The following is a 24,980-nucleotide window of genomic DNA, read 5'->3' as shown; positions in this document are numbered from 1 at the left end:
ATGGATTGCATTGTTTCTTCTGTGATGGCAATTCTGTGTGACAAAGCACCTGGTCTGGTCTTGTTTCTACACACCTGTGTAGGACTGTAACTGTAAGGCGTTGCTGCCTTGATGCAAAGCACAAAATAATGCTGTATCAATTACTCGGGAGAACGGCGGCGTCAATCAAGCCATGCCATTTGTTCCCGCCAAGTGTTAAGCGGATACGCATTCTTACGACCTTGACACTGACGTAAAACGTATGCAAAGGTCTTGTGCTTACACAAAGTAATAATATAAGGCGCTTTCTATTTGCGAAAATGGCATGTAGGACTTTCTGCGGTAGCTGCGGTAAATAAACGATGCACCTGTGCTGCGCTGTTGCGTACAGCTTCTTCCGATGCTATGAAATTGCCGTAGGCCAATCTATGGCCCAAGTTCCTGGAGCTAGTCGTTCGTGAGAAGAATCTATGCTTTGTCGGTGCCCATGTTCTGGTCAATCGCAGCGAGCGCACATCTATGGCGAAGGCATTGACCAATCAGTAACTGCACAACCCGACGTGTTCGGCCACCGAGTGATAGTGCTACGTCTAGCCTTCGCAGTGTTGCACGGCTTTATTGAGCTGGAACATATCACCGTCAGGCTTTGACACTGCGACGCTCTCACTCCGGGCATACGGCACGGCAGAGCGAGGCCCATACATCATCAATCTGTCAGTACGTTACGCGAAGCGACAACGACCCGAATCGCGGCGAACGGCAGTGGGAAACCGGTTGCTCGTGACAATGTCTTTGGCGGGAGCACGCACGATGCGGGTGAAGAACCCCGCGAAGTTGGCGACCAGGTGTCTCCGGTTCTCGCGGCGTGTTGACAAACTCTCTAACGGCTGACAAGCAGGACGCCGAGCTGCGAGGAGCCAATTTGCGCTCGGCACCTGGCGTTATGGCTTATTCACTAATGAAACTTTGCTCTCCGTACACGTAGTGTGTGTATGGCGTTTCTTTTCTCTTTATTCGTTAGCTCATCTTGATAGCACGTTTATTCAGGTAGCGCCGTTCTGCACACCACTGAGACTATATAGCATCATCTCTATGTCCAAAATTCATGTATACCTATACGATGTGCCCAAGCTAACGTTATCGAAGCTTACCCGCCGTGGTTGCTTTCTGACTATGGTGTTGAGCTGCTGAGCACGAGGTTGCGCGATCGAATCCCGACCATGGCGGCCGCATTTCGCTGGGGGCGAAATGCGAAAAGGCCCGTGTTCTAATATTTAGATGCATGTTGAAGAACCCCAGCTGGTAAAAATTTCCGGAGTCCCCCACTACAGCGTGCCTCATCATCAGATCGTGGTTTTGGAACGCAAAATCCCATAATTTTTTTCTATCCAAACTGTTCAACGAAAAACCCGGTGCAAGATGCAAAGTTAAAGCTGGCGGTGTTTAGTCATCGGAGTTCTGATAATCGAATACCGTAAGTCGTAAAATTGTACCATGCGTCGAGTTTCTCTAATACTTTTTTTCTTCGTGGAAAAGCATGGCTAACGTTAGCTGGGACGCCTTATATAGGACGGCGCGTTGAATGGTTCGCTATTTGGGGATCGAGATAAAAAAGCAAGTTCTTTTGAGTAATTTCACCTACATGGATTGTGAACACTGCAGAATGTAACTGCAAGATCTTCAGATGGCTGGCGCCTGATCTATATTCTTCACCGTTTGCGTGCGCTCAGCGGAAACAACAACAAGGTCACGTCTTGCGGGCAAGTGACGTTAGACGTCGCTAACGCCGCTCGATGTTCAATCCACTGCATGGAAACGGTGGCGCATAGGGCTAAGCTTATGTGTTCGCAAATGTTGTTTATGTAACATATTTGTATTCGCGTATATTTGGCTTCTGTGTGCAAATTTAGGCTAACGAGCCCCACATCCGAGTTGCGAAAAGGTCAGCCTTGCCGTGAACTGAGGCTTTCCAGAGAGGATGAAAAAAAAAAACGAAAAAGAAACGGAAGACTGAATTCCCGTTACGTCATAGAACTTGTCATTGTCTGACAGAAGCAGGATAATTGTGTTTTATATAACATGATTACATTGCATAATCTTTCGTTTCCTTCTCCTCTTTCGCCACACTGCTTATCGATGTTGAGGTACCAGCCGCGCGCTATACAATTACGTTGCCGTCAGCAGGTTTTCCTCCTCTCTGTCAATAAAACTCTCTTTCACGTACACAGATTACATTAGGAAATACTCAAGAAATGACAGCTGGTAAAATTTATGAACTTTTACTATTGAAGAAAAAAAAAACAATGAAACTCCACATGTGTAAACACTGTAATAGTTCAGATGTGAAAAAGGCATCATGACAGTCCCTGTCGGGGCAGGAAATTAAAGAAGGGAACATTAGAGCTTAATTTTCTCCATTAGTAGGCCCTCGAATTAATTAGGATAACATTGAATCTAGTAATCTGATTATCTCCGTCTCATGCTCGTTCAAGTCGGACCAAGGTCACTTTAGTAACATATTTACTCCATGTCTCCCTCCGCGTACCCAGTATGCGGCGGGGCAGCGGGTCGGGCTGTCTGCACCCCGGCAGCGGCATCCCGAGTCCGGCGGTGTCGCCGCTCAACTCGCCGAGACCCTCACCGCGAGGCGCCACCACCCCTGACGAGAGCCCGCTCAACACGCCGCCCGGATCACCCTCCCTGGGACAACCCTACTGGCGGTCGCGCCTGCACACCATCAAAAACAGCTTCCTCGGAAGCCCGCGCTTCCACAGGAGAAAACTGCAGGGTCAGTATCTGAGCGGCCCACACTGGGGACTTAGAGCGAGCAGTTACAGCGTGGGAAAAGGTGTAACAGACTTCACCTTTCACGAGTCACGTTGACATGCGCACGAGTAATGCGCAGTGATGTTTGGGATAAGGGAACATATGTGAACTTTGGGAGTATTCCGCGGAAAGAAAAACAACTAGCTATGGCCCGAGTGCCTCCTGGTGCACATCTCTATATCTTTATTTGCCATAAAGGCAATCTGCGTAACGTTTACTACAGCAGACGGGAAAAACCTAAACGCCCTCTGCCTGATAGTCTTCTCGGTAAATTCCTAATTTAGATGAGTTGCTCTAACTGCCGCGTCTCTCTGCCGCGTGTATGTCGTCCGCTTTGCCTTTGTGTCGCATGCTCACGCGATGTTTAATGAATCATGCCGTGCTACCAAGCCCGAGTGTCTACCCCAGCCTACGACCGCGCTGTCAAAGCACGACACACGAATAAGGGCTCTGCTCCAACTGCACTGATCTGCAACTGCACGCCCAGAAAGCGGCCTCAAAAAGTTGCCAAAGGCATGTATTCTAAAAAAAAAAAATCTGCAGATGCAACGCATGTGTCTACGCGAAGTGACACTTGTACAATGTTTGTGTGTTAGTTTATCGATGTTAGCGATTACGTTGGGGCGCATGCTTGAGAAAAAATGGCCTGTGTTGTTTGAATATTTCGTTTTTTCTCACCGATTGGGCATTGCGTAGATTCCTATTTTAAATTTCAGCATTGAAGGCGGAGACTTCCGTGGTTTCCTCTTCTTGTTATCTATCACCCGAGTTATAATGCCCTTCACTCCGATGACACCTGTACTGTATGTTCTACTTTAGTCTTTAAGATTCGTCCTGTTGCTGTTTCTTTCCTGTCTCCTCTCCTCCTTCCTATCTTCAATTTCTGTGTTTCTGTCACCCCCTTTCTGAAGAACAGGTAGGCGTAGTGCCCCTTCCAGTGGCAGTTGCCAGCCTGCTCCTCGCTTCCCTTTCCTGTCAAATGTATATATGTTTTCAAAACAAATATAAATACATGACACACTCCCACTACTAAACTACACTCACAGTGCACACGTCGAAGCAACTGATGAATACATTGTTGCGCTAACAGGAAATAAAGACTTAGGGAGAAAAGTAGGAAACTATAGGTTTTAAACTTCAACTTTTTTATTCTTGCAGCAGAACAGGGACAATCAACAAATGCGCATGCGTACATCAGTGTCGTCTAGAGCGACCACAGTGGCGTTTTTAACAGCTGCATCTCCTTGTCAAACAGAAAGACAGACACATCACTAATGCAACTCTCTCTTCTATGTGATATGCCTCCAAAAGCTTTGTTGCTAACGTATCACCGCTCCTGCCAATTATCTTAATCTCACGCACTAGTGGCTGACATCTGCCGGCCAAGCAAACAATGCAATGCGCAGGTAAGTGCGCACTGCCCTTGTTCATTATAGACAATTCATGCTCCCTTTCCTTCGTCTGTCTTCTACCGTGCGCCTCGTCTGTTTCAGTCACATCCCGTTGTCCGGCGCTGGTACTCGTTTTCCTCAGACATGTAGCAAATAGTCCAAGTTAGCGCGTGTCCGGTCATTGACCTATCTACCCGTTTGTCCCACGTAGGTCTTCCCACATTTCAGCGGTATCTCGTGTATGACGTCCGTAGCACATTTGACGTACGGTCTGGTGTGGGTTTTTTTTTTTTGGCATCCTTACTTTTTGTTAACGCGGCTTATGCGCTGGCACAGTGCAGCCAACTTGTGTGGCGCCGAGAAAAGAACAGGCACACCAAACCTATTTGCTACTTTCTTGAGACTGTGCGAAATTTTGTGGACGTATGGCACCGCTCTAGGTTTGCATCCTTTTTGGTCGACGCTGGCATATGCTTTTCTTCCCTTCACCTTCTGGAGCAGCGTCTTTGAGACCGCCCCTACGACCAAGCTCTGGTTGCTAGCTGTGTGTAGCTCGCCAATTGGTTATCAAAGCTAGCCTGCATCGCATGAGGGCATGACTTCATGACAGCACACTCAAGGCAGAGGGGCTATTGCACTTTTAGCTAACGTTGAAGGTGCCGAATCGTATGGCAGCAATTCTTTTTATGCACGTGGGCTATTCTACCAACAGCAGTGGTTTTTGTCAGAAACTAAAAACACATCTAAAAACTGAAGAGTACCATGCGAAGTTTTTCATGTGTAAGAAGCATGCATGCCCTTCCCATGTAGCCTAAAAGCGCCTAAGACTTCGTTAATGCACTGGTCAACGGCAAAATCATGGTTAGGTTTAAAAAATAAAAATAATCGACGTACCTAAAGGCCTTAAAGTAGGACCTATCGTCAAAGGAACTGTGCAGATCGCGCTCAACTGTCGTCAAGAAAATGTCACAGAGCACAGGGGCGATACAGGAGCCGATGCATATTCCTTGCCGTCGAACACACAACTCATCGTTGAAGAATAAACTAGACTTGAAATAAAATTCCAACGAAACCATAAAATTGTCAATAGACAAGCTCACTAGATTCTGAAAATCTAATGGACCCTTACGGTCAATGCAATCCCTAACGGAGACACACATGCCCTGTTGAGGCACTGAGTAAAACGAATCAACTACGTCTGCAGAAAAAGCGTATGCGATAGAGGCGTTTCCTTGCAGGAAGTGAATTACATCTCTAGAACTTTTAGTATTAAAAGGATCAACCACTTGCAATGATTTCAAGTTCTTTAAAAAAAACTGCCTAACTGCTGCCAAGAACCTTTCTCGCTTACGATGACACGGAACGGAATTCGTTCATTGTGCGATTTTGCTGTGAAAAACACTCCTAATGAAGCACCTTTACATTCACTTATTGACATGACTAACTTCGAAAGGTCAAGATCTTTGCAAAGTGCTGTTGCTTGTTTCTTGACTCTTGTTGCCTTTTCTTTGACCGGGACAAAGTTCTTTGCTACAGCTTTGGGACTTTGGGACAAAGTTCTTTGCAATAGCCACTCTCTACCTTGAGTCTGCTCTCATGAAGTCGTGCCCTCACGTGATGCAGGCTAGCTTCGATAACCAATTGGTGAGGCTACACATAGCCAGCTACGAGAGCTCGGTCGTAGGGGCGGTCTCAAAAGCACTTCTTCAGAAGATGAAGGGAAAAAAATTATATGCTTAGCCCTGACCAAAAGATGCAAACCCGCAGCGGTGCCATACGTCCACAAACATTCCCGAAATCTGAAGAAAATCGCAAATAGGTTTGGTGTGCCTGTTGGTTTCTAGGCGCCACACAAGTTGACTGGCCTGTGTCCGCGCATGCGTCGCGTTGAAAAAAAGTCAGGATGCCAGAAAAACCACACCAGATTGTACGTCAAACGTGCTACGGACGTTTTGCACGAGATACCGCTGAAATGTGGGAAGACCTACGTGGACCAAACGGGGAGATGTGTCAATGACCGGGCACGTGCTAACTTGTGCTAGTTGCTACATGTCCGAAGAAAACGAGTAACAGCACCGGACAACGGGATGTGACTGAAACAGACGAGGCGCACGGACGAAGACAGACGAAGACAAGGGAGCATGAATTGTCTGTAGTGAACAAAGGTATTGCGCACATACCTGCGCATTGCATTGTTTGCTTGGACTGCAGATGTTAGCAACTGCTGCGTGAGATTAAAATAATTGGCAGGAGTGGTGATACGTTAGCAAGAAAACCTCTGGGGGCATCTCACACAGAAGAGAGAGAGTCCCATTAGTGATATGTCTGTTTTTCTGTTTGACAACGAGATGCAACTGTTAAAAACTCACTGTAATCGCTGTAGACGACACTTATGAGCGCATGCGGATTTGTAGATTCTCCCTGCTCTGCTGTAGGAATAAAACAGTGGAAGCTTAAAAAAAACTTTTTTATGGGGTTTTACGTGGCAAAACCACGTTATGATTATAAGGCACGCCGTAGTTGGAGACTCCGGAAATTTTGACCACCTGGGGTTCTTTAACGTGCACCTAAATCTAAGCACGTGGGTGTTTTCGCCCCCATCTAAATACGGCCGCCGCAGCCGTGATTCGATCCCGCTACCTCGTGCTTAGCAACCGAACACCATAGCCACTATGCAACCAGGGCGGATCCTACTTTTTCTTCCTAAGCCTTTATTTCATGTTAGCGCAACGATGTATTCATCAGATCTCAACCAACTCGCCCAGCAATAAGTTCTTTTCGACGCAGCTGTTCTCAGTGATCACGTGAATGACTAGGCGAGGAAACGACGACGAACGTTAGACTGCGTGGAAGAGAGAAAGAAAGCTTCGCTTTATTACATTTAGGTCTTCGTAACCCTTGCGTCACAGCAGCACATTCCCTCTGAACGATTGGCCAAGAAGTTTCACACACTCGGTGGTACATACCCAGTGCCGAAGTTGTCAATTACGACTTCGTGCTCCTAGTCTCGTAGTAGTACACTCATTCTAGTGGCCCAAATTGTCCACTCGGCAATGCAGCAGCCAGCAGATATCTAGTGCTCTCAGTTCTTTTTACCGTACTGTTTTAGAGCATGATACACACAACAGGACACAGGCAGGTGCGCAAACTGACACACGTTTTATTTTGGTCACGTAGCATTACATATATATGTATAAGTAGGTAGATAGCAGAATGCCGCTTACCCCCAGACATCACACATGCACATCGCCTTCGCTTTCTTTCACGGTGCCACGCGTTAGTTTTATTCCAACCCGAATTAGAACTGCCCACGTATTCACCTTCACGTGCCGATTACACACGAATAACCTCGACACTCTTCCTATTCTGCCATGTATGTACATGTGTATACAAGGTGTTCCAACACCAAGATTTCAAAATATGCAAATGTCACGTAGCTGGAAAGAACCAAGGTAATGTTGTTTGTTGTCGCTTGGAGATGTCGGTTGGGGTGCCACTTTGTGCCAGAGGGGATGTGCCCGAAGAGAAACGCTGGCACAGGGTATCTGTGCAACTGTGTATGTGCAAAAAACAGCGCTAAACAACAGGACGAAGAAAGGGACACTGAACACAGCGCTGACTAACAACCAAATGTCTTTATTCTTTCAGTCAGCATATATATACTCTACCACTATCTCGAAGCACAAATAGCAACAGAAATTCAGCGTGAGCAGAGGCAATCAATTGTAATCAATGGGATAGGAACGGTATCTCCTTCGGAAGGACAGAAAGGGAGGTTCATGATTCTGGGAAGTTACCGCACGCAAAACACGGGACTTGAAGTAAGGGACAACACGAAGCGGTTTGTTGACAACACTGGCAGAGGTTTGTTTTTGACTGTTTTGACTGTGTGGTTTATAAGATTCCTCTTTCATGCAAGCGTTTCAATATCGGTCAAACGGGGTGGTGCATCAATGACCGCATGCGTGAACACTAAAACAAGGTTCAAAAACAAGCTAGAGATAATCAATTGTCACTGCATTGCAATAAATGCGGTTGCAAGCGACCTTTTAAAGATGTAACCTACTTGTGAAATTGCCACGATGACCGCGCACGTTTTATTTCTGAAGCCTTTCAGATCCATAATAGCGGTGAAGCATGTGTAAGCCTCCCCTCCATTTCTCTCCTTCGGAAGGAGATAGCCTTCCTATCTTATTGATTACAATTTATTGCCCCTGCGCATGTTGAATTTCTGTTGCTATTTGTGCTTCAAGATAGTGGTATAGCATATATATGCTTACTGAAAGAATAAAGGCACTTGGTTGTTAGCGCTGTTGTCTGTGTCCCTGTTTTCATCTTGTCGTTTAGCGCTGTTTTCTGCTCGTAATCATGAACCAACCAGACCAAATGCGTACTTTTCTATGTATGGGTCACTGGGTATGGGTCCATTCTTCACCCATCCCCTAAAATCTATGTGCTACTGTGATATAGGGGGCATAAATCCATAAATATATTAAGTATGTGATACAGCACTCTACCTCGACAAGCATCATGCATCGCCTTCGTCTTGGTGACGCAGACAGCGAACACCTACAGGCAAAGGCGCTGTGTTCATCTAATCCGCTACTAGTGCTATTTCAGTAACTCAAACAAGCTTCGCGTCATTTAGATTCGAACACTGCATAGCTCTGGGTGACTTTTCTCTCTCTTCTGCATATTGATCTATGATCAGTCATGTTATGGGTGGAACTCGTGAATAAGTAAGTCGGTGTTACTTTACAAAAATGTCTTATGCTTTGCAAGGTAAGTAAATTGACACGCATTGTTGACAATAGTTCACTGGTGGGATTTCATGCCATGCAGCTGCATCCTCATTAAAACTTACGGGGCAGTGAAGCAATCCGGATTAACTTTGCCCACTCGGGACACTTTATTGTACCGAAAAATTTCAGCAAACCCTCGTCCTTGCTTTTTCTTGCTTGATCCCCCGACTCTCCCACATCGCAATACGACCTTTGCAGCGAAAAATTGAATCCACGACATGGGGACTATCTTTATAGAACGCCATAGCCTTTTAGCATTCTTCGCACAATCCGCTCATAAGGTGTTGCGATGTGAAAAATTCTTCTGCTCCCCTCTAAGGTTGGCATGTTAGCTCTGGTTACTCAGTTGTCTATTGCAGGGCTGCACAAAACACAACACACAGGCCACATGGGAATCACGAGCATATTTAAAGCGGCCTGCGGCCGAATTTAGGCTTCTGTTGCATTCTTGTTCATTGGTGTTCATTGCTTCGATTGCTTCTGCAATCGGAGCAATGCCACGCAATGAGGAAAACGAAGATATTGGCGTCAAACAGAATGCACTACATTAGCCGTTGGCAGCACCAGGGACATCAAGACAAAAATACAGTTATATCGTGAGATCTCTTGCGATGAGCACGTAAGAAAGGTACACAAATACCGAACGTATCCATCAAGTTACTATTGACAAGAACGGCATTATTGGCGCCACATCCATTATTCAATGAAACACGCCCTTTCCCAATATGCTTCGATTAAGTTACACTAGGCAGATTGCGTTTCCACTAGCGAAACATGCAACGTTTTCCACTAAAATTTGGCCCATGAGAGTCCCACAGAAGTTGGTTCTGGCCTACACTGGTTTTTAGTTGTGTAGCTCAGGTTTGTTGCTACAAGAAGTTCTACATCATCCAACGATGTCAGACACCTTCCGTCTTGCGAAAAGTCGCCACATTCCTTGGGATGCTCGCAGCGCCAGTGTGGAATTCCACTGTACTTTTTAATGCAAAGCATCCTTTCTATCACCATTTCCATGGGCCAGTCATGGCGATGTGCAGCCTATCTTGCCGTTCTTTTTGGCCAATCCCGGCGATTGCGCAGTCTAAAATTATGTTTCACTGGGGTGACTGGCTATGTGCACTGAGCATGTGCCGCTGGGTTTTACTTTGCTTTCAATCTGATATCTTGCTATTACATACACTGCGTTACTTACTGTAAATGTAAGCACCCCCTATAGCCTATAACCTCTACATAACCATTCGCTAACTTACAGTAACGTTATCTATACAACCATTCTCCACAAATCCCAAATGCTTCGCATCAAGTAGACGTCAGCAAGAGTTGAGTCTGCCAAATCTTTTTCGTTACTCAGTGGTTTTCATGAGTACTATTTTCCTTTATTTAGGCGACGCTCTATTTGTGTGGTTGCAGTTCCATCGAGTATCGGTTCGAAGATCTTGCAAAGAGCTTCCTGCAGCTTTTACTTCGCGAAAATAAAAAAAACTCAGTAGTTACCAACATTCGATCACTCATTTTCCCCCTCATCCAAAGGAACCGTGTGAAGTTCTTAAGTTTGGATAATCCAGTTTTGAGGGGAGTCCTTGCTTTCACTCCTAATAATTAGCAAATTATTCACTTGAAGTGGTGTTATTGCATTTATTGTAGGAATGTACGACTGATATTTCTCTTGTTTCCTTGCAGTCCCTTCCGCATCCGATGAAGTCAGCCTGACCCCCGATTCCTCTCCAGAGTAAGTGCCGCCCGAGTTCTCATTACGAGTTACACAAAATGTCACTTATTTGCAGGAAAACTTAATAGCAGGGAAAAGTTTAGCAGAAAAGAACTACGCATTACACCATCCTTGGCGCTGAAAACCTCCATGCTAAGTTGTACTTGAATTACTTCTGTTTCGACGAAATCTGTAGAAACCTTTATATTTGTACAGTTTATTATTGTTTCCCACAGAAGTCATTTTGGGCATTCGCGCTCCGTAAGTTAACATCGAAATATCTTGGTCAGTTTCAAATATTTGCTGTAGCATAGCACATCAGATCTGTGGGAGTCTACAAGGCGGAGGAAGTTTCATGAAATTGAAATAGTGCCACCCACCAAACAGTAGCGCTGTTCAGAAAGTGTCGCAGTTTATGAAGACGTTCTGGTCCGGGGATCTAACACGGACACATCGTCTTTCCGGGGCACTAGCTCTACCATCTGAGCTAAGCAAAAGGTGAGCAGATAGTGGAACGAGGCCGAAATAATCGACAACTGGATGAGTGGGGACACGTAATGGTGAAAATGAGTTCTACAAGGTTTCATGAAAGGAGGCGGTTTGGTCTGTGTCTACGCTCTTCGAATTGTCGGTTCATTCAAAACTTGACCTCAAGAACTTGAAAATTCAAACTCGTTATGCTATTTGCTAGCCTCCTGGTCAGCTCAGATGGCAGAGCGACCTCCCCGGCAATGCGTTGGTTCTAAGCTCTGCGCCCAGAATGAGACGAATTTTTTCTTCAGTTACGAGGCTTTCTAAGAAACTAGCATAGGTTTTCTTTGTAGCCTCGTTCTTGCCTTCGATGGGTGACAGTATTTCCCTTTCATTTGCCTCAACATTTTCAGAGGCTGAATTGCAATGTTAAACGCACTTTCCGGCATAATCTGTATAGGGATTGCACCCAAAATTAGAATGATCTAGGACTGCAAACTGTGAAGATATTACATGTGAAATTTGCATAAAATGAATCGACTAATTAATAGCACTTTGTCAGAGTCGACAAAACGGTTTTCCTCGGGCAAGCTCAGATCACCTTTGCAGCCTAACCAACATTCTATCTCTATGCTATGTTTCTTTTTTATGGTGCTTATGAAGAAGATAAAGCACTCGAAGTAAGCCGTCTTACCGGTTACCAAAAGGAGGAGAGTCCTTCTGCCCTGTTGCAGTTCTGCATCTGTTGCCTCTAAACAGTACATTCGTTATTATGAAAGTTGGGACTGGCTGTCTCATGGATAATGCGAATCACATTTTCTTTAAAACTATTGAAGAGATAACCTCATCTAACGTTGTATTTTGTACCACTTTACATTTTATCAGCGATGACTTCACAATATGTTTCGAACGCAAGCCAACTACGTCATTTACTAAAACCATCCTTAGGCCCACTAGATTACTAAACGGCTCTCTTTATTTCTAGATAACGAAAATTAATAAATCAAGGTACATGTAGGAGTGGGAGAGTGTAAGAGTGGGGTTGAAGATTAATATGCAGAAGACAAAGATAAGGATGAATAGCTGGGCAAGGAAACAATAGTTCAGGATCTCCAGTCATCGTCTAGAGTCTGGGAAGGAGTACCTTTACCTAGGTCGATTACTCACAGGGAGCCCTTCTAATGAGAAGGAAATTTACAGTATAAAAATGGGTTGGAACGAATACGGCAGACATTGCCAGCTCCTGACTGGAACCATACGATAATCATTGAAAAGGAAGGTGTACAATCAGTTTATTTTACCGGTGGTAACATACGGCGCAGAAACTTGGAGACTGACGCTTGAGCGCAAGTTAACGACCGCGCAAAGAGCGATGTAATAAAGAATGCTAGGCATAACATTCAGAGACAGAGAGTGGTTTGGATCAGAAAGCAAACGGGTATAGCCGATATTCTAAATGACATTAAGAGAAAAAAATGGAGCTGGGCAGGTCATATGTAATGCGTTGTTTAGATAACCGGTGGACCGTTAGGGTTACAGAAGGGGTGCCAAGAGAAATGAAGCGCAATCGAGGAAGGCGGAAGACTAGGTTGGGCGAAGAAATTAGGAAATTCGCGGGCGCTAGTTGGAATCGGTTGGCGCAGGACCTTGCAGTAGAGATATAATAGGCTGATGATGAAAGATGATGATGACGACGACGACGACGACGACGATGATGATGATGATGATGATGATGATGATGATGATTGGTGGATGGATGGATGGTTCGATGGATGGTACATCCAGCTACAGATCTAGGCATACATATGTCGACGTATGTATTATAGGCGAGTAAATTGTACCTAAGATTGCTGGAAGCAACATAACTATCGACTTCAATGCCTCAACTAAAAAGTACCGCATTGAGTTAACTGCCCGAAGAGAATGCAATAAATCAGGTCGGAAGTTCCTGGGTGAGCCTTGTGCTTGCATTTGTTAGTTGCTTGCTACACGTGAAGCATGTAGCTATCTTTGTTATTTCCTGCTGTGGACTCAATGCAAAACACCTCTGTTTTCGCAGCCTCTCAAAACGATCCTGGTTCGGAGGATTAATGGCCAACGAGAGGGAAGAAAGCCACGTGATACTCGTCAAGGACCGTCCTTTGAGTTCTGTCAAGGCTGACCTCATCCACGCCTTCCTTTCGGTACGTGAGACTGTGGGTTCCGCTTCTACGTTTGCTTAGTGCTCGCACAAGCGGAAGAAAGCTGACCAGAGCGCCGCTACTTTTTGACAATATTTCTGTCGTGAACAAGCTGTAATTTGTCACACCACACAGTTTGAAGACAACACTGTTTTCCCTCGGTTGTAAACAGCACATATGGATCAGTGCAACAAATTTAAAAAGTGGGATGGAGATACTGAGAGCTGGCCATCGTAAATTGTGCCTCACAGATATCTGGAGCGTGGAATTCCTAAACTGAGCAAAGCGTCGGTTCGGGCTAGTTGGTAATCCATGCTTATTAGTCATTTAGCGCAGAATCTACAAAAAAGCACACAGAGACATGAAATGAACAGGCGCTAACTTCCAACTAACCTTTAATGACAGATGTTCTGGATATATACAGCAAAACAGGCAAAAAGAAAAGAAAGAACATAACTAATCTCTTGAAAACTTGTTCGTAAACTATGCACCGTGGAAGATTTTCTACCTAGGGGAGCATATTCAGATGTAAAGTTCTAACTGTTCTGCTCATGCTGCTATAACTTCGCGGTGATCACCGCAAACAGATATTACTGACAGCAGCCTTGCAGGTGCTCTCCGGCCACCGGCCGCGAGCGCAGGGTTAGCAAAACTCATCCTTATTGACATGTTACCGCGGTTAAGAAGGTGACAATAGAGCCTAAAGAAAGAGCAGATAGGGACATCGTTTGCGGGTAAATCTGGAATTGTAAATCGGTTTTATTATTTCTCAGTTCCATGGGGGGCACACGTGAAGTCCGTGATATTGAATTAGATTGAAAGCACTCGATGTGACATGCACGTGTGTCGCCTCTGTGGTCTCACTATTCGGCATCTTCACTGTCGCTGTTCTAGATGACATAGTGTAGGTATAGGTAGCACGCAAAAAAATGGTAACGTATTGATTACATACGTTTTTTAGGTACACGACTTTATCAGGAGAGATAAGTGTTCCCACGGTAGTTTTGACCTTACAACGACTGTTTAAATGCATAAGAGCGTTTAGTACATGCTCAAGGGCTGCTTTAGGGAGCTGATTTTTATTCGCGGTCTATAAACATTTACTTTGTCTCGTGGTGAAACGTAAGCAAATTTATCCACATGTGAGTATTTCTGCAATGCCTAGAAATAATTCATCAGTTTACATCATTCGCAAGAAAGTTCCAGGAAAAATGTACATGTGGATTCTGCCTGAATAGCCTTACATTTATTTTACAACCAGCAGGCACGGCATTTCTTTGTGGCTGCTTGGCCCATATCAACTGGTTGGGCTACCATAACGTTTCCTTAAGCGTCGAAATTATTACTCGTACATTAGGCAATGACATCTCATACGATGGTTATTAATCTTTTGAACCACTTCATTATCGTAGAATTCAATTTCGGTGTTCATCTTCGATCACTCGAGCTGGGCACGCACATGAGTCGTGCAAGAAATTAAGGGCTTCTTAGTGGCTCATAGTCCTGCTTGGAAGAGGAAATTTTGAAGTGTCAGCAACCATTAGCGTTATCTTGCGGAAGCCCATATATAAGTCGCTTGCGCCTATAGTCAAGCTCAACATAGGCCCAAGAAACATCTTAAGTGCTAATTTATCTATCGAGTTTTCTGCTGAGAGAGGCCACATAAGTATTTGTATTGCTTTGCATGAAAGTTTCAATAAAAATGAAAGCATCCGAACGATAAAAGTGCCCTGCAGGTGCTTGCCGTGCTGGAGCAGCTTATCGCAGCTCTTTACATGCTATAAAGTTTTTGTTTCACGCTTGTACTGCTCACGCTGGAGAGGCCCACACACAAGCTTCGTCCTAGCGCCTTTAAGTTCACTTGAATTGGTGACTACAGACTAGATAGGGAACCCGACAGTGGCTTCATGAATGAGCTTTCTGAATGTTCATTATCGGAATGTTGAACTTGCTGTCACCGTTGAGCATCCCTCTTTCTATGTCATCAACATCCCTCATCAAACCTTTATGTCCCTGTTCCCCCTCCCGCTACGCCGTATAGCAGGCATAGCGGGAGGGGGAACAGGGACAGTTAGCACGTTAGCTCAGGCCGACCTCTCTGCCTTCATTCAAATAAATTATCTATTATCTATGAAAGTGTCAAAACTCACACCTAATATCTGACAGTCGAAGTTGTTTTCTTTTCCGCGTTCTGCAATTTGTTCTCTTTCATGTTAATGGCAGATTGCTGACCTAAGCCACAGCGTCGTGTCACCGATGTCCTTCCGAGTGGAATACAAGCGGCCCGGGAGCACCACCATGTTCCAGAGGAACGTCCGCTTCCACGTCGACATCAGCATTGTAGGAGACGGGAGCCCCAATGGTGGAGCTTCGCACGACAGCAAGCCTTCTGTATACTGCATCAGCTTCACTCTCATATCGGGTAAGCTTGATGTACCGTTTGTGCAACATTTGGCTGCTTGCTAAACAAATCAAGGGATTACGCTGCGCTTCAAGGGTATCCCAGCTTGTTTTTCTCACTAGTCTTTATCCTCCAGAGCACGTTGCATCTAATTCAAGCACACCTACAAGATGATCTACTGTCTCTTATATCTCTTTCCTTTTTATGAAATATAGAATGCCTAGTCACTTTAACACAGCAGTGAGAAGCTGTTCGCTAACGTTGTTCACAGCCAGTGATAGAATATGTGAGCTTCAGGAATACGAAAATTCAATAGCTGATTACAAAGTTGAAAACATTATTTCGCACTCTTCTACGGTAAAGTTAGCGCTAATTGTTAACTGCAACAGCGACAGTCAACTGATCCGGACGTATCGTAATGTTCCTCAGTATGCTCAACCTGATAAAGAACGTCACTAAGAAGTTCCGAAATAAAATTTTCATTTACAGTCTTTTAATGTACGTCACTCGAATCTATACATTCTCCACGTTATAAAACCAGTCATCGGAACAACTCTTGCTTGCTTGTCAAGGAAGCTGGGTGACCCCTTAATCCCATAAAGTTAAAAAGTCCCCTTTGACAAAAAGCCTTTTCTTTTTTTTTATCTTGTTCTTTTAGGTTAACAGGGGGACGTCTAAGAGCGATGCCTCGCTTGAATGAAGGATTTGTTATATCGCCTTCAGCATAGAAAGTTCCATAATTGGTGCGGGTTTTCAAGTGATATTCAAAAGATGTCCTGATGCGTCAACAATCATACACCGTCCTTTCTGCGTGATTGGATACTCGAAGCTTGAAAAACTTTGTTCAAGCACTCTTCACTGAGACATTTCAGTGCCATAGTCTTTTGTGTTTAGCGCACCTTACTATACACATCTCCTCTGACAGTAAACAAGGTCGACACTATTCACATACTGTGATTTCACCACACACAGGAGTGTGGTAACTTGTTCTTCAGGCATCCAGAATTTGTGGGGGCATTTGCTGGGCACTTTACGCCTTTCATTTTCAAATCTCTTGTTCTTGTCTTGGCACCACGAATAACGTCGACTATCTGATTGTCGGCCAAGGCCATGAAGTGCCTTAAGAAATTGCGATTTGCTAACTTGTAGGTGGTTGTGATAGAAGGGCATAAATTTCTCGTAGATGAATACATAAACACTCTTCTATTTAGGTGCACATGCTTGTGGGCCCGGCCTGGGCTTTCCTTCAGACAGACGTGCTGCTTTCTTCTGTGGGAGATGATCGATGTTCTTGCCCTAAAGCATCTGCCACGATACAATTCTCAATTTTCAACTGCCTACGCCATTTAATTGGAGTGTGATGATGATAACAATATGCTGACATAGGATGCTGGCTCTCCCGTAATCTAGAGTAGATGTAAGCATGAAATGGCTACTGGCTAAGCAGATTGGTTGGAGCAATTAAAACCATTACTCACAACCATCTCACAACCATCACAAGCTCCTCACAATCATTCGCGGCGCGCTGTATGCTGCCAGCCCGGTCACGCAGCGTGGCGCCATCTCTCGAAGGAGTTGGCGCCAAACTTGCACCGTGAAACTCAAGGACCGCTGGCGCTGCAAAAAGCACAGGTAACCCTGTCTCAGCGCCAAACGATGACAATAAAGTATGTGGTGCACTGTATCTGCCTTTTGAACGTCGTTATTGGAAACGACAAATTAAACTTCAGCGTACTAGAAGTTACAGCTTGAGTGATATTGTAAACAAGCATTAGGAAGAAATCGGAAGCAATATTCCCTTGTAACTTGCTTGGGCAATAGCTAGCGTATGTAATGCGGTCCTGTACAAGGGGTTGGGGGCCAGAGACCGTATTCTCCTAAGTTTTGACTGGTAGCCCGGATGTGCTTGTTTCGTTCTCGCACCATTCTCGTCGCATTCTTGTCTTGAGAGTCCGGATAAAGGCTCTCGCTTTTGGCTATATTTCCTAAAGGTCTCCGACAACGGGAGCTCAAAGCGTTTCATACTTAATAATTACGTACGGCATTGACCGATACTAGAACCTCAAACAGTGTGCACCGACATAGAGAAAAAAAAATTGGCCCGGTATTTCCCTTCCAAGACAATATTAAGAGTATTTCTCAATTCCACATCCCCGAAAGGAACTGTTACTCAGCGCAAGTCCTACTATCTATTAGGAGATGAGTCCAAGAAGGGCTCTTCAACACACGTGATGGGACGCGTAACAACCATTGCAGCCTGGTAAAAATGTTTCCTTGGGCTAGTTGGTTTACCATCGCTGAAAGCGCCGCCAGAGAACACGAGGAAAAAGTAAGAAAACCGGGGCAATCCCAAGGTGCAGTGACAACTGAAAGTTTATTTCTTGATTACTCTGCATAAATGCTGGCTCACAAGCAATAAACCAAAGATACATACAAGGGTAAAGCGAAAAAGCAAGAACCACTGCGTGTTCATGCCAGATAATTATACAAAACGCACATCCTTTCCAGCAAGCAAAATATAAGGGACAATGACGCAAGATTGTCTCAACCTTTCTATCTCGGGAGCTTCATTACTTCTCTAGTCAGCCGATAAAAAGATTTGCACAGAACGCTGATTTCTTGGTTTTTTTATCTTATTGCTTGTGAGCCAGCACTTATTCTACGCGATCAAAAGATAAACTTTCAGTTGTTGGTTCACCTTCTGATTTTAGAGGTCTCCTTGCTTGTCCCTCATTTTCTCTGGCACAGTTCTGACTCGCAGCCTGTTGTGCCATCAATACATAGACGCCAGTCAGAACAAGTGCGAAAACTCCCTTCCGATTGATACGGCTGGCCATCACGTCTAGTACGACACAGACCCTGCCCTTCTTTTTCTTATCACTTAAACCATGGACAGCCATAAATGAAATTGGTGACAATATAGCTGGGGCCATAAGGATTCGGAAAATCGGATCGTGAAATTTATTTAAAGAAATACACAGGGGGGGGTTCACCTGAGCTCGCCGGATCTTAAACTGCATTATACCACCGTAGTAGGTGCATCAAGCCATGCATGATGGCCACCGTTCAATAATAGGGAACATCTGTGTCCGACTCTGAGAGGTCGTTTGACATGTATAAAAGCGATTAATTGCGTTCAAAAATACACGCTTTCTTGTTTCTTTTTCTCTTGTTTCGCTCACTGTGTATCCCCTATCACAATTTCGAAATTCGTTGCAGACCGAAACACAGCACCATGCCACAATTCTCGCTACAACAATTTCTGAGTCGAGGGTACCGCTTGTTTAGAATTTTTGCCCCACCATGCCGCGGTAGCGGCACTTGCCCCTCAATAACGCGTGTTCTTCGCTGCTCAGGTCCAATCCGGAGGTTCAAGCGGATCTGCGAGCACATCCAAGCGCAGATCCTGGGCCGACGGCCAGGCAGCCACTCGCCGCGCTTCAGCCGGCGGCCGCCCACCTCCGAGCTGAGCGACAGCTCCTCGTGCGGCTCCGAGTCGCTGTCGCCCACCCAGGTCGCGGACGACCTCGCGCACGTGCTCACCGCCACCGGCAGCCAGCCGCCCATGGCGCGCTGCAAGTCCGACCAGGACGCCGCCTGCGACATTTTCGAGCGGGAGGCCAAGGCGGCCGCCGCGGTCGCCGCCGCAGCGTGTCATCGCCGCGCGGTCATGGACGGCACGTCCATCGCCAACGGTCGCCGCCTCAGCTACGACCTCAAAGGTTCCAGGGACAAAGTCTGACGACCCTTCTCCGCGCCCTCGGCCGTCGTCGATCGCTAAGAGGAGGAGCGGCAGTATGCACGTTGCCGCGCCCGCACGAGACAAAGTCACTGGGCGGACTTGACTGACGACGCAAGCGTGCGCGTCGTCGGCGGCATGCAAACAGACAAGTGGCAGCTTTCGCCGCGTCGGGGGAACGTCGTCGGATGCGGCGTCGCAACGCCGCCAGCAAGTGTCGTGCGCGATGATACGTGTCGCCGCAACGCGCGGACTCGCTTTTTTATCGTTAGCCTTCGCTGGTTGCTTTCCTGAGCCGAATCGCACGCTTGTAACGAGCGGCACGCAAACTGCTCCTAATCTAATCGCGCAGCGTAATCGACAGATCCCTGCAAAACAGTGATTACTGTCGCCGAGGTTTCGTCGTTCTCTTGTAGGACTTTAAGAGGCGATTAAGAAAGCTACGAAAATTTCCCTTCTGGATTCTGGAATAGGTAAGCCTTGCGTTAGGTGAAGATTTGGAAGTCGAAAAACAAAACAATGCCAGAACGAAATAGAGATGACGACGCCATTACCTCTAAAGTGGGCAAGGACCCAACTTTTATGCTTCTCTTGACCTTTCCTTGCACAAAAGTGTTCATATTTGAGTGAATACCACGAATCAACGTCGTATACTGCCGTCGTCGGTATCACGTTTCTGGTAAAAAGTTGGAAAGGCGAAATTTGCCGATAAATTCATCCACTAAAATGTATCTTTCCTCCAAAAAAAAAAGAAATACTCGAACATGCTTTCTAAATGGTAATCTACAAGTCGTAGTCAATTTGGTGTTTCTCTTAAGCGTATATTCAATAATAATAAAGCGCGATTTGATTGGAGCAAGAATGGGTGCCGTCTTTTACAGGCGTTTATTTTTTGTCAGTCCAGTGCGTCAGGAATGGTTGGCGCATGACGCGTGTCTATCGCGAAGGACGGAAAAAAAAGAAAAATGATTTCGTCTTAGCTTAGGATTGCTTGATTCCTTTCGCATAACTGCTGATGGCAAGATGACTTGGCGTTCCGGGCGGGCGGCTTTCCGTGACGTCAGCTGCGGTGAAACAGTGACGTTTGTCTTCGCGCGAACTCTGTCTCCCGTTTAGGACATTCACTTACAAAAAAAGTATATATTTTGGCCTAGCCTTCTTTGATGAGTGACGTGAGTTTTGTTGTAACCTTGTTGTTTCCTTCCAGAGTAAATTGAAGTCGACGACTCTGTAAGCAACGATTCGAGCATCACTGGACGAGGTCATCGAAGATAACGTGCCGAAATGCGTCAAACACTTCTTTTTTCAACGGAGCATGGACTGTAATGAACTGAATTGAACGTGTTTTCAAGAGTGAATGACACCGGCATGCGAAGCATGGTATTTGTGTCCATGGCCACGTAGAATTATGCTAGAATTTTCTTCTAGGTAAACGTATGAGGCTACCATTCCATTTACCGGTTTACCCAATAAGAATGCCCCTTAGCGCTAGCGGAAAGCAAAAGAGTCATTTCGTTAATAGCAAGCATGGTTTCTAGCTCTGCACGTAAAATGCGATACCTTAAAGTAGTACACGACTGCTTACAGGCTCAGCGTAGTCCTTAAACACTTGCGACATATGAATCGCTTGCGGGCCTGTTCAGAAGATTAATGCCAATGTTGCGTTTATTTGCAAGCTGACGAGCCTGTATGTGCCCTCTTTGGAAATACTTCCTTCACGGGATCTGCGCAAATATTTCATTAGCTCTTCGCTGCTCGTTCCACTTAACGTCACGTGACGTACTTGTTTTCTGATGCGGTATTTTAGAAGAGCATCGGAGTTGAAGGTTTGCCTCTAAGTATGTCTTAAAAAGTAAAAAAAAAAGTATTGTGGACGTGTGGTCAAAACTTTGTCATTGCAAAATCGAATACCCCTTTCCCCATAGACGTCGTAAATATTTGAAACATCTTTACCGTTTGGCCTGATGGCAGCGTCAGCTCAAAAACTGCTATCCACATTTGTGAACCATGTATCATGATAACTGTCACTGTGGCTTCAAATGCTTCTCGTGCTTCGTAGCGTGTTGCCGCTGTAACTGCGATGCTGACATCGTCATGAAAAAGGTGATATATGACGTCATCAAAACGTGAGCGCACTTGCGGCACTGATTTTGCTGCAGTTGTGCGGTGTATGTAGTTCGTTAGCAACCTTGGTTTTCAGCTGCTTCTTACTGGGCCCTTACGGTAACCGCCAGTGGAGCATATTTTTGTAAGTATAACCTCCAGTACTCAATGATTTCTCGCGTTGAAAGGTGTAGAAAGCTAGAAGCTTTCCTTTATTATATTTAGTCGGTAGCCGTGGGCATTAGGTGAAAGGCATCATCAACTGAAATGGTAAGCAAGACTGCATGACGATGAGCAAAAATTCACTAACATTATAACATGAAAGTGGTGCTTCTTCTGTAGAAAAATATTGTATTGGTTTTGACTTCTCTGATTCTTGGAAAAGGAGAGAAGATAATTTATTCAAGGAAATGAGTATCTTACGCAGCCTTTCATATCTACACTATAACGTAAGATAAAGCCTAAAGCAAGTACTCCAGAACTGGGACCCAGATTCACAAACTTCATTTTTGTAAAATTGCTTTAACATTAGCCAGTACGTCAGTACCGATCTATCATGACAGCAATGACAGTGTTCAAATCACCACTCATAATTACCTGAGTGAAGTTATGCGAATCTTCCCCAGAATCTCGAAATCTGTGCACGAACATATCTTAGCCAATCAGATGGGTTTTAAGCTTTAGGCACATGAGGACAACGTAACGTTTCTTAAAACTCGCACTGTTTCTGTTATTTTTATTACAAAGAATCGCCTCCGAAAATAAGAAGGCGGCAACGCGAGCTTTGTACATCTGCTTTTTAGAACGTAATCAGCATGCGCTTTTATTCATTTAAAATTCTGTGTCCGGGCTGACGTTTTAAACTCATTATTGTTGTAATAGTACGAAAAGTGGTGTGTGGAAAGGATCGAGTGAAATAATGTAGTCGGAGGTGACGTTAAGTAAAATTACCTGTTCAGTCTTCGTTCCCACGCATGTGAAGTTGTGAGCGGGACAAAGTAATGTGGCCATCTTTGGGTAGGTTAAAGCGACTGAGAAACCAAGAATGAGATGCAAACGTAGCGCCCATACTGAACACCAACCGCTACTGCTCACGTATACTTGAGGAAACAGCAATTTGAATTGTTTTTGTATATACGTATATATGCCTGTGTACATATATGTGTACAAAGCTTAGAAAACTGCGACATGGGTTTGGTTATTGTGATGCAAAGGGGCCTTCAAAAGAAAGGCAGTGGAGTTTTGCATTTGTTGGCGTTGTTCTGTTCGTCGCAATCAATGGAGGGCGAAATCCTGCGAGCAGGAAAGTCGGTTTCAGGAACGCGTTTTGAATCTTTGGCGAGAGTACAGTTCGGTGAAAAGTGTTATGTTTTGACACTGCTGACAATAGTGTGAATTAGTGTGTGCAATATCTTAAGCAAGAGTAACTCATCCTGTATAAAAGCGTTTCTTCTATACAATGACGTTTGATGAAGTTAAAAGGACACGCAGTTGCCAGATATGCCTCGTTTTTTTCTCCTATAATTATGTGATTTCATCGCATGATTCAAACGACATAACAGTCAGACGCCTGTTACGTTTCGTTTATGTTCACTATGCTTGTAGTGGTACGAAATTCAGCATAAGATTCCCAGAATGTGAAACTATCTCGAATAGTACGTACTGCCCTCATACATTGAAGCCTCTGTGCTCCGCTTCACGATACCGCGCATAACAGAGGCCAGGCGCAGAAAAGAGTTGTTCACGCCTCGCTTCCTTGCCTAACTTGTTTTCATAAAAAAGAAGAAGTACCGTGCAAGCTAAGTTACCTAACTTAAATAACAGATGGTATAAATATGTTTATTACGTTTGTTTCGTCAAGCTAGTGGTCCGATTGAAAATAAATCAAAGCATGAAAATATTTCATTGTCATGCTAATGAATGGTTGGTTACTGTGTTTCTCTGCGACATTATCTTTCTTATTTATGGCTTTGGTGAAGTCTTAAACGCCAGAGACATTGACTACGACTTACACAAGAGAAAACTTCCATTCGGTTTTCGAAGCAAACTGCTAGATTCACGGGCCTAAAGAGCCTTTCTCGAAACAAATATGGCAGGACCGTACACTACTATTGTCTTGCCTATGACGGCAAAAACTCCGTATTGCCATCATCAAATCAAATTGCTCGCGGGATTGTTACATAAGTGGGGTTCTTGTGTTTACGTATATTGTATTTGCAATATAAACAGTTTCCACAATGCGTCAATTCGGCTATTCGACCAATTTCCCTAGAACTGCTGTCGCGGTGCTTTCTGAAGCAAAAAAAAAAACATACCGCCTCGTGTGCTTTGCATTTGGCCTTGGTCTACACTCAAGCCCAATGGAAGTATTGAAGCTCGCCACTCGCTTGTGATTTAGAGATCTGTGTTCCTTTGTCAATGAATATGTCCTTGTTTTTTTTTCCTAGAAGCCTTAAAGGAAGTATAGATGTAGTCCGCCAACTGCAGCTGTATAACGCATGCGCGTTCATTCTTTGTCAATAATTTCACTTTTCTTGCGAGCGTATTTAGTCTAAAGAGAATGCTGTCTTCTCATGTGTGTTGTTGCTCGAAGAAAAAGAAACGAAACATTGCACCGAAGGTTGTATACTAGGTATACGAGTGTTTCTTATTAAACCTGTACATAAAGCTTAGCGTGTCAAATATGTCTTTCACTTCGCTTTTCAGCGCCCCACCGACACAAAGGTGTGTGCTATTTATCTGATCCAACTGCTTTCAGGTTTTGCAATATAAAGTCAAACTTTATGTGATTAGAAGACAGCGCAGAAGAACGCAATGTTGGAGTGGAGCTGCTAGTGTAGTTGTGCAATGATAATCATGGCCTGTAGAAAAGGTTCTTAAGCTAGCAAAGTTCCTGAGAACAAAACCAGTCCAATAGTGGTGGCGAACATAATATTGGCGGAGGCCCGCCGACCAATCAGAAAAAGTTCATACGAAAACAACCTTTAATAGCTCTGCCTCAGTTTCGAATTTACTTAGCATGATGGGGAATCCTGATGGCTTATCTTTGCGACACGAAGGTGATGTCCTTCGGGGGAGAAATTAATTTGCAGGCCTTCTATAGGAACACTGTTTAAAAAACAATATAGTAAATTACTTTACCATCGTCTGTTATGTTAACTAAATTTTTTTTTTTTTTTGCTTTGCGGTTTGCGATTGTACTATTGAGAACGATGGCATCAGCAACATAGAAAGCACAAGCTTGATGCAAGTTACGCCTAGCCGCTACCAGCAAATGACAATCAAGCAAGCTTTCTTTCTTTTCTTTTCTTCTGTAAAATTACAAATTCGAAGTTAATGCGAATTTTTTTTATGTAGCTTTGGTTACTCCTCGTCGCCTT

General features: G+C 44.7%; 1 protein-coding gene across 2 annotated transcripts in view; it reads left to right on the top strand.

Annotated features, from left to right (window-relative positions):
- The window catches only part of sff (BRSK family serine/threonine-protein kinase sugar-free frosting), a 145,482-nt gene extending 121,215 nt beyond the window's left edge, over window positions 1–24,267 (top strand). For both annotated transcript variants that reach the window (XM_075689416.1, XM_075689415.1), the window contains exons 14-18: window positions 2,529–2,767; window positions 10,679–10,727; window positions 13,237–13,360; window positions 15,581–15,779; window positions 19,115–24,267. In XM_075689416.1, the coding sequence (XP_075545531.1) occupies window positions 2,529–2,767; window positions 10,679–10,727; window positions 13,237–13,360; window positions 15,581–15,779; window positions 19,115–19,500 (997 nt within the window). In that variant the 3' untranslated portion in view covers window positions 19,501–24,267. The remainder of the gene's footprint in view (window positions 1–2,528; window positions 2,768–10,678; window positions 10,728–13,236; window positions 13,361–15,580; window positions 15,780–19,114) is intronic.
- Window positions 24,268–24,980: the final 713 nt, after the last annotated feature.

The sequence above is a fragment of the Dermacentor variabilis genome, chromosome 4 (genome assembly GCF_050947875.1).
Source record: "Dermacentor variabilis isolate Ectoservices chromosome 4, ASM5094787v1, whole genome shotgun sequence".
Taxonomy (NCBI): domain Eukaryota; kingdom Metazoa; phylum Arthropoda; class Arachnida; order Ixodida; family Ixodidae; genus Dermacentor; species Dermacentor variabilis.
Note: the sequence above shows the minus strand (reverse complement) of the source record. Positions and strands in the feature narration are given on the sequence as shown.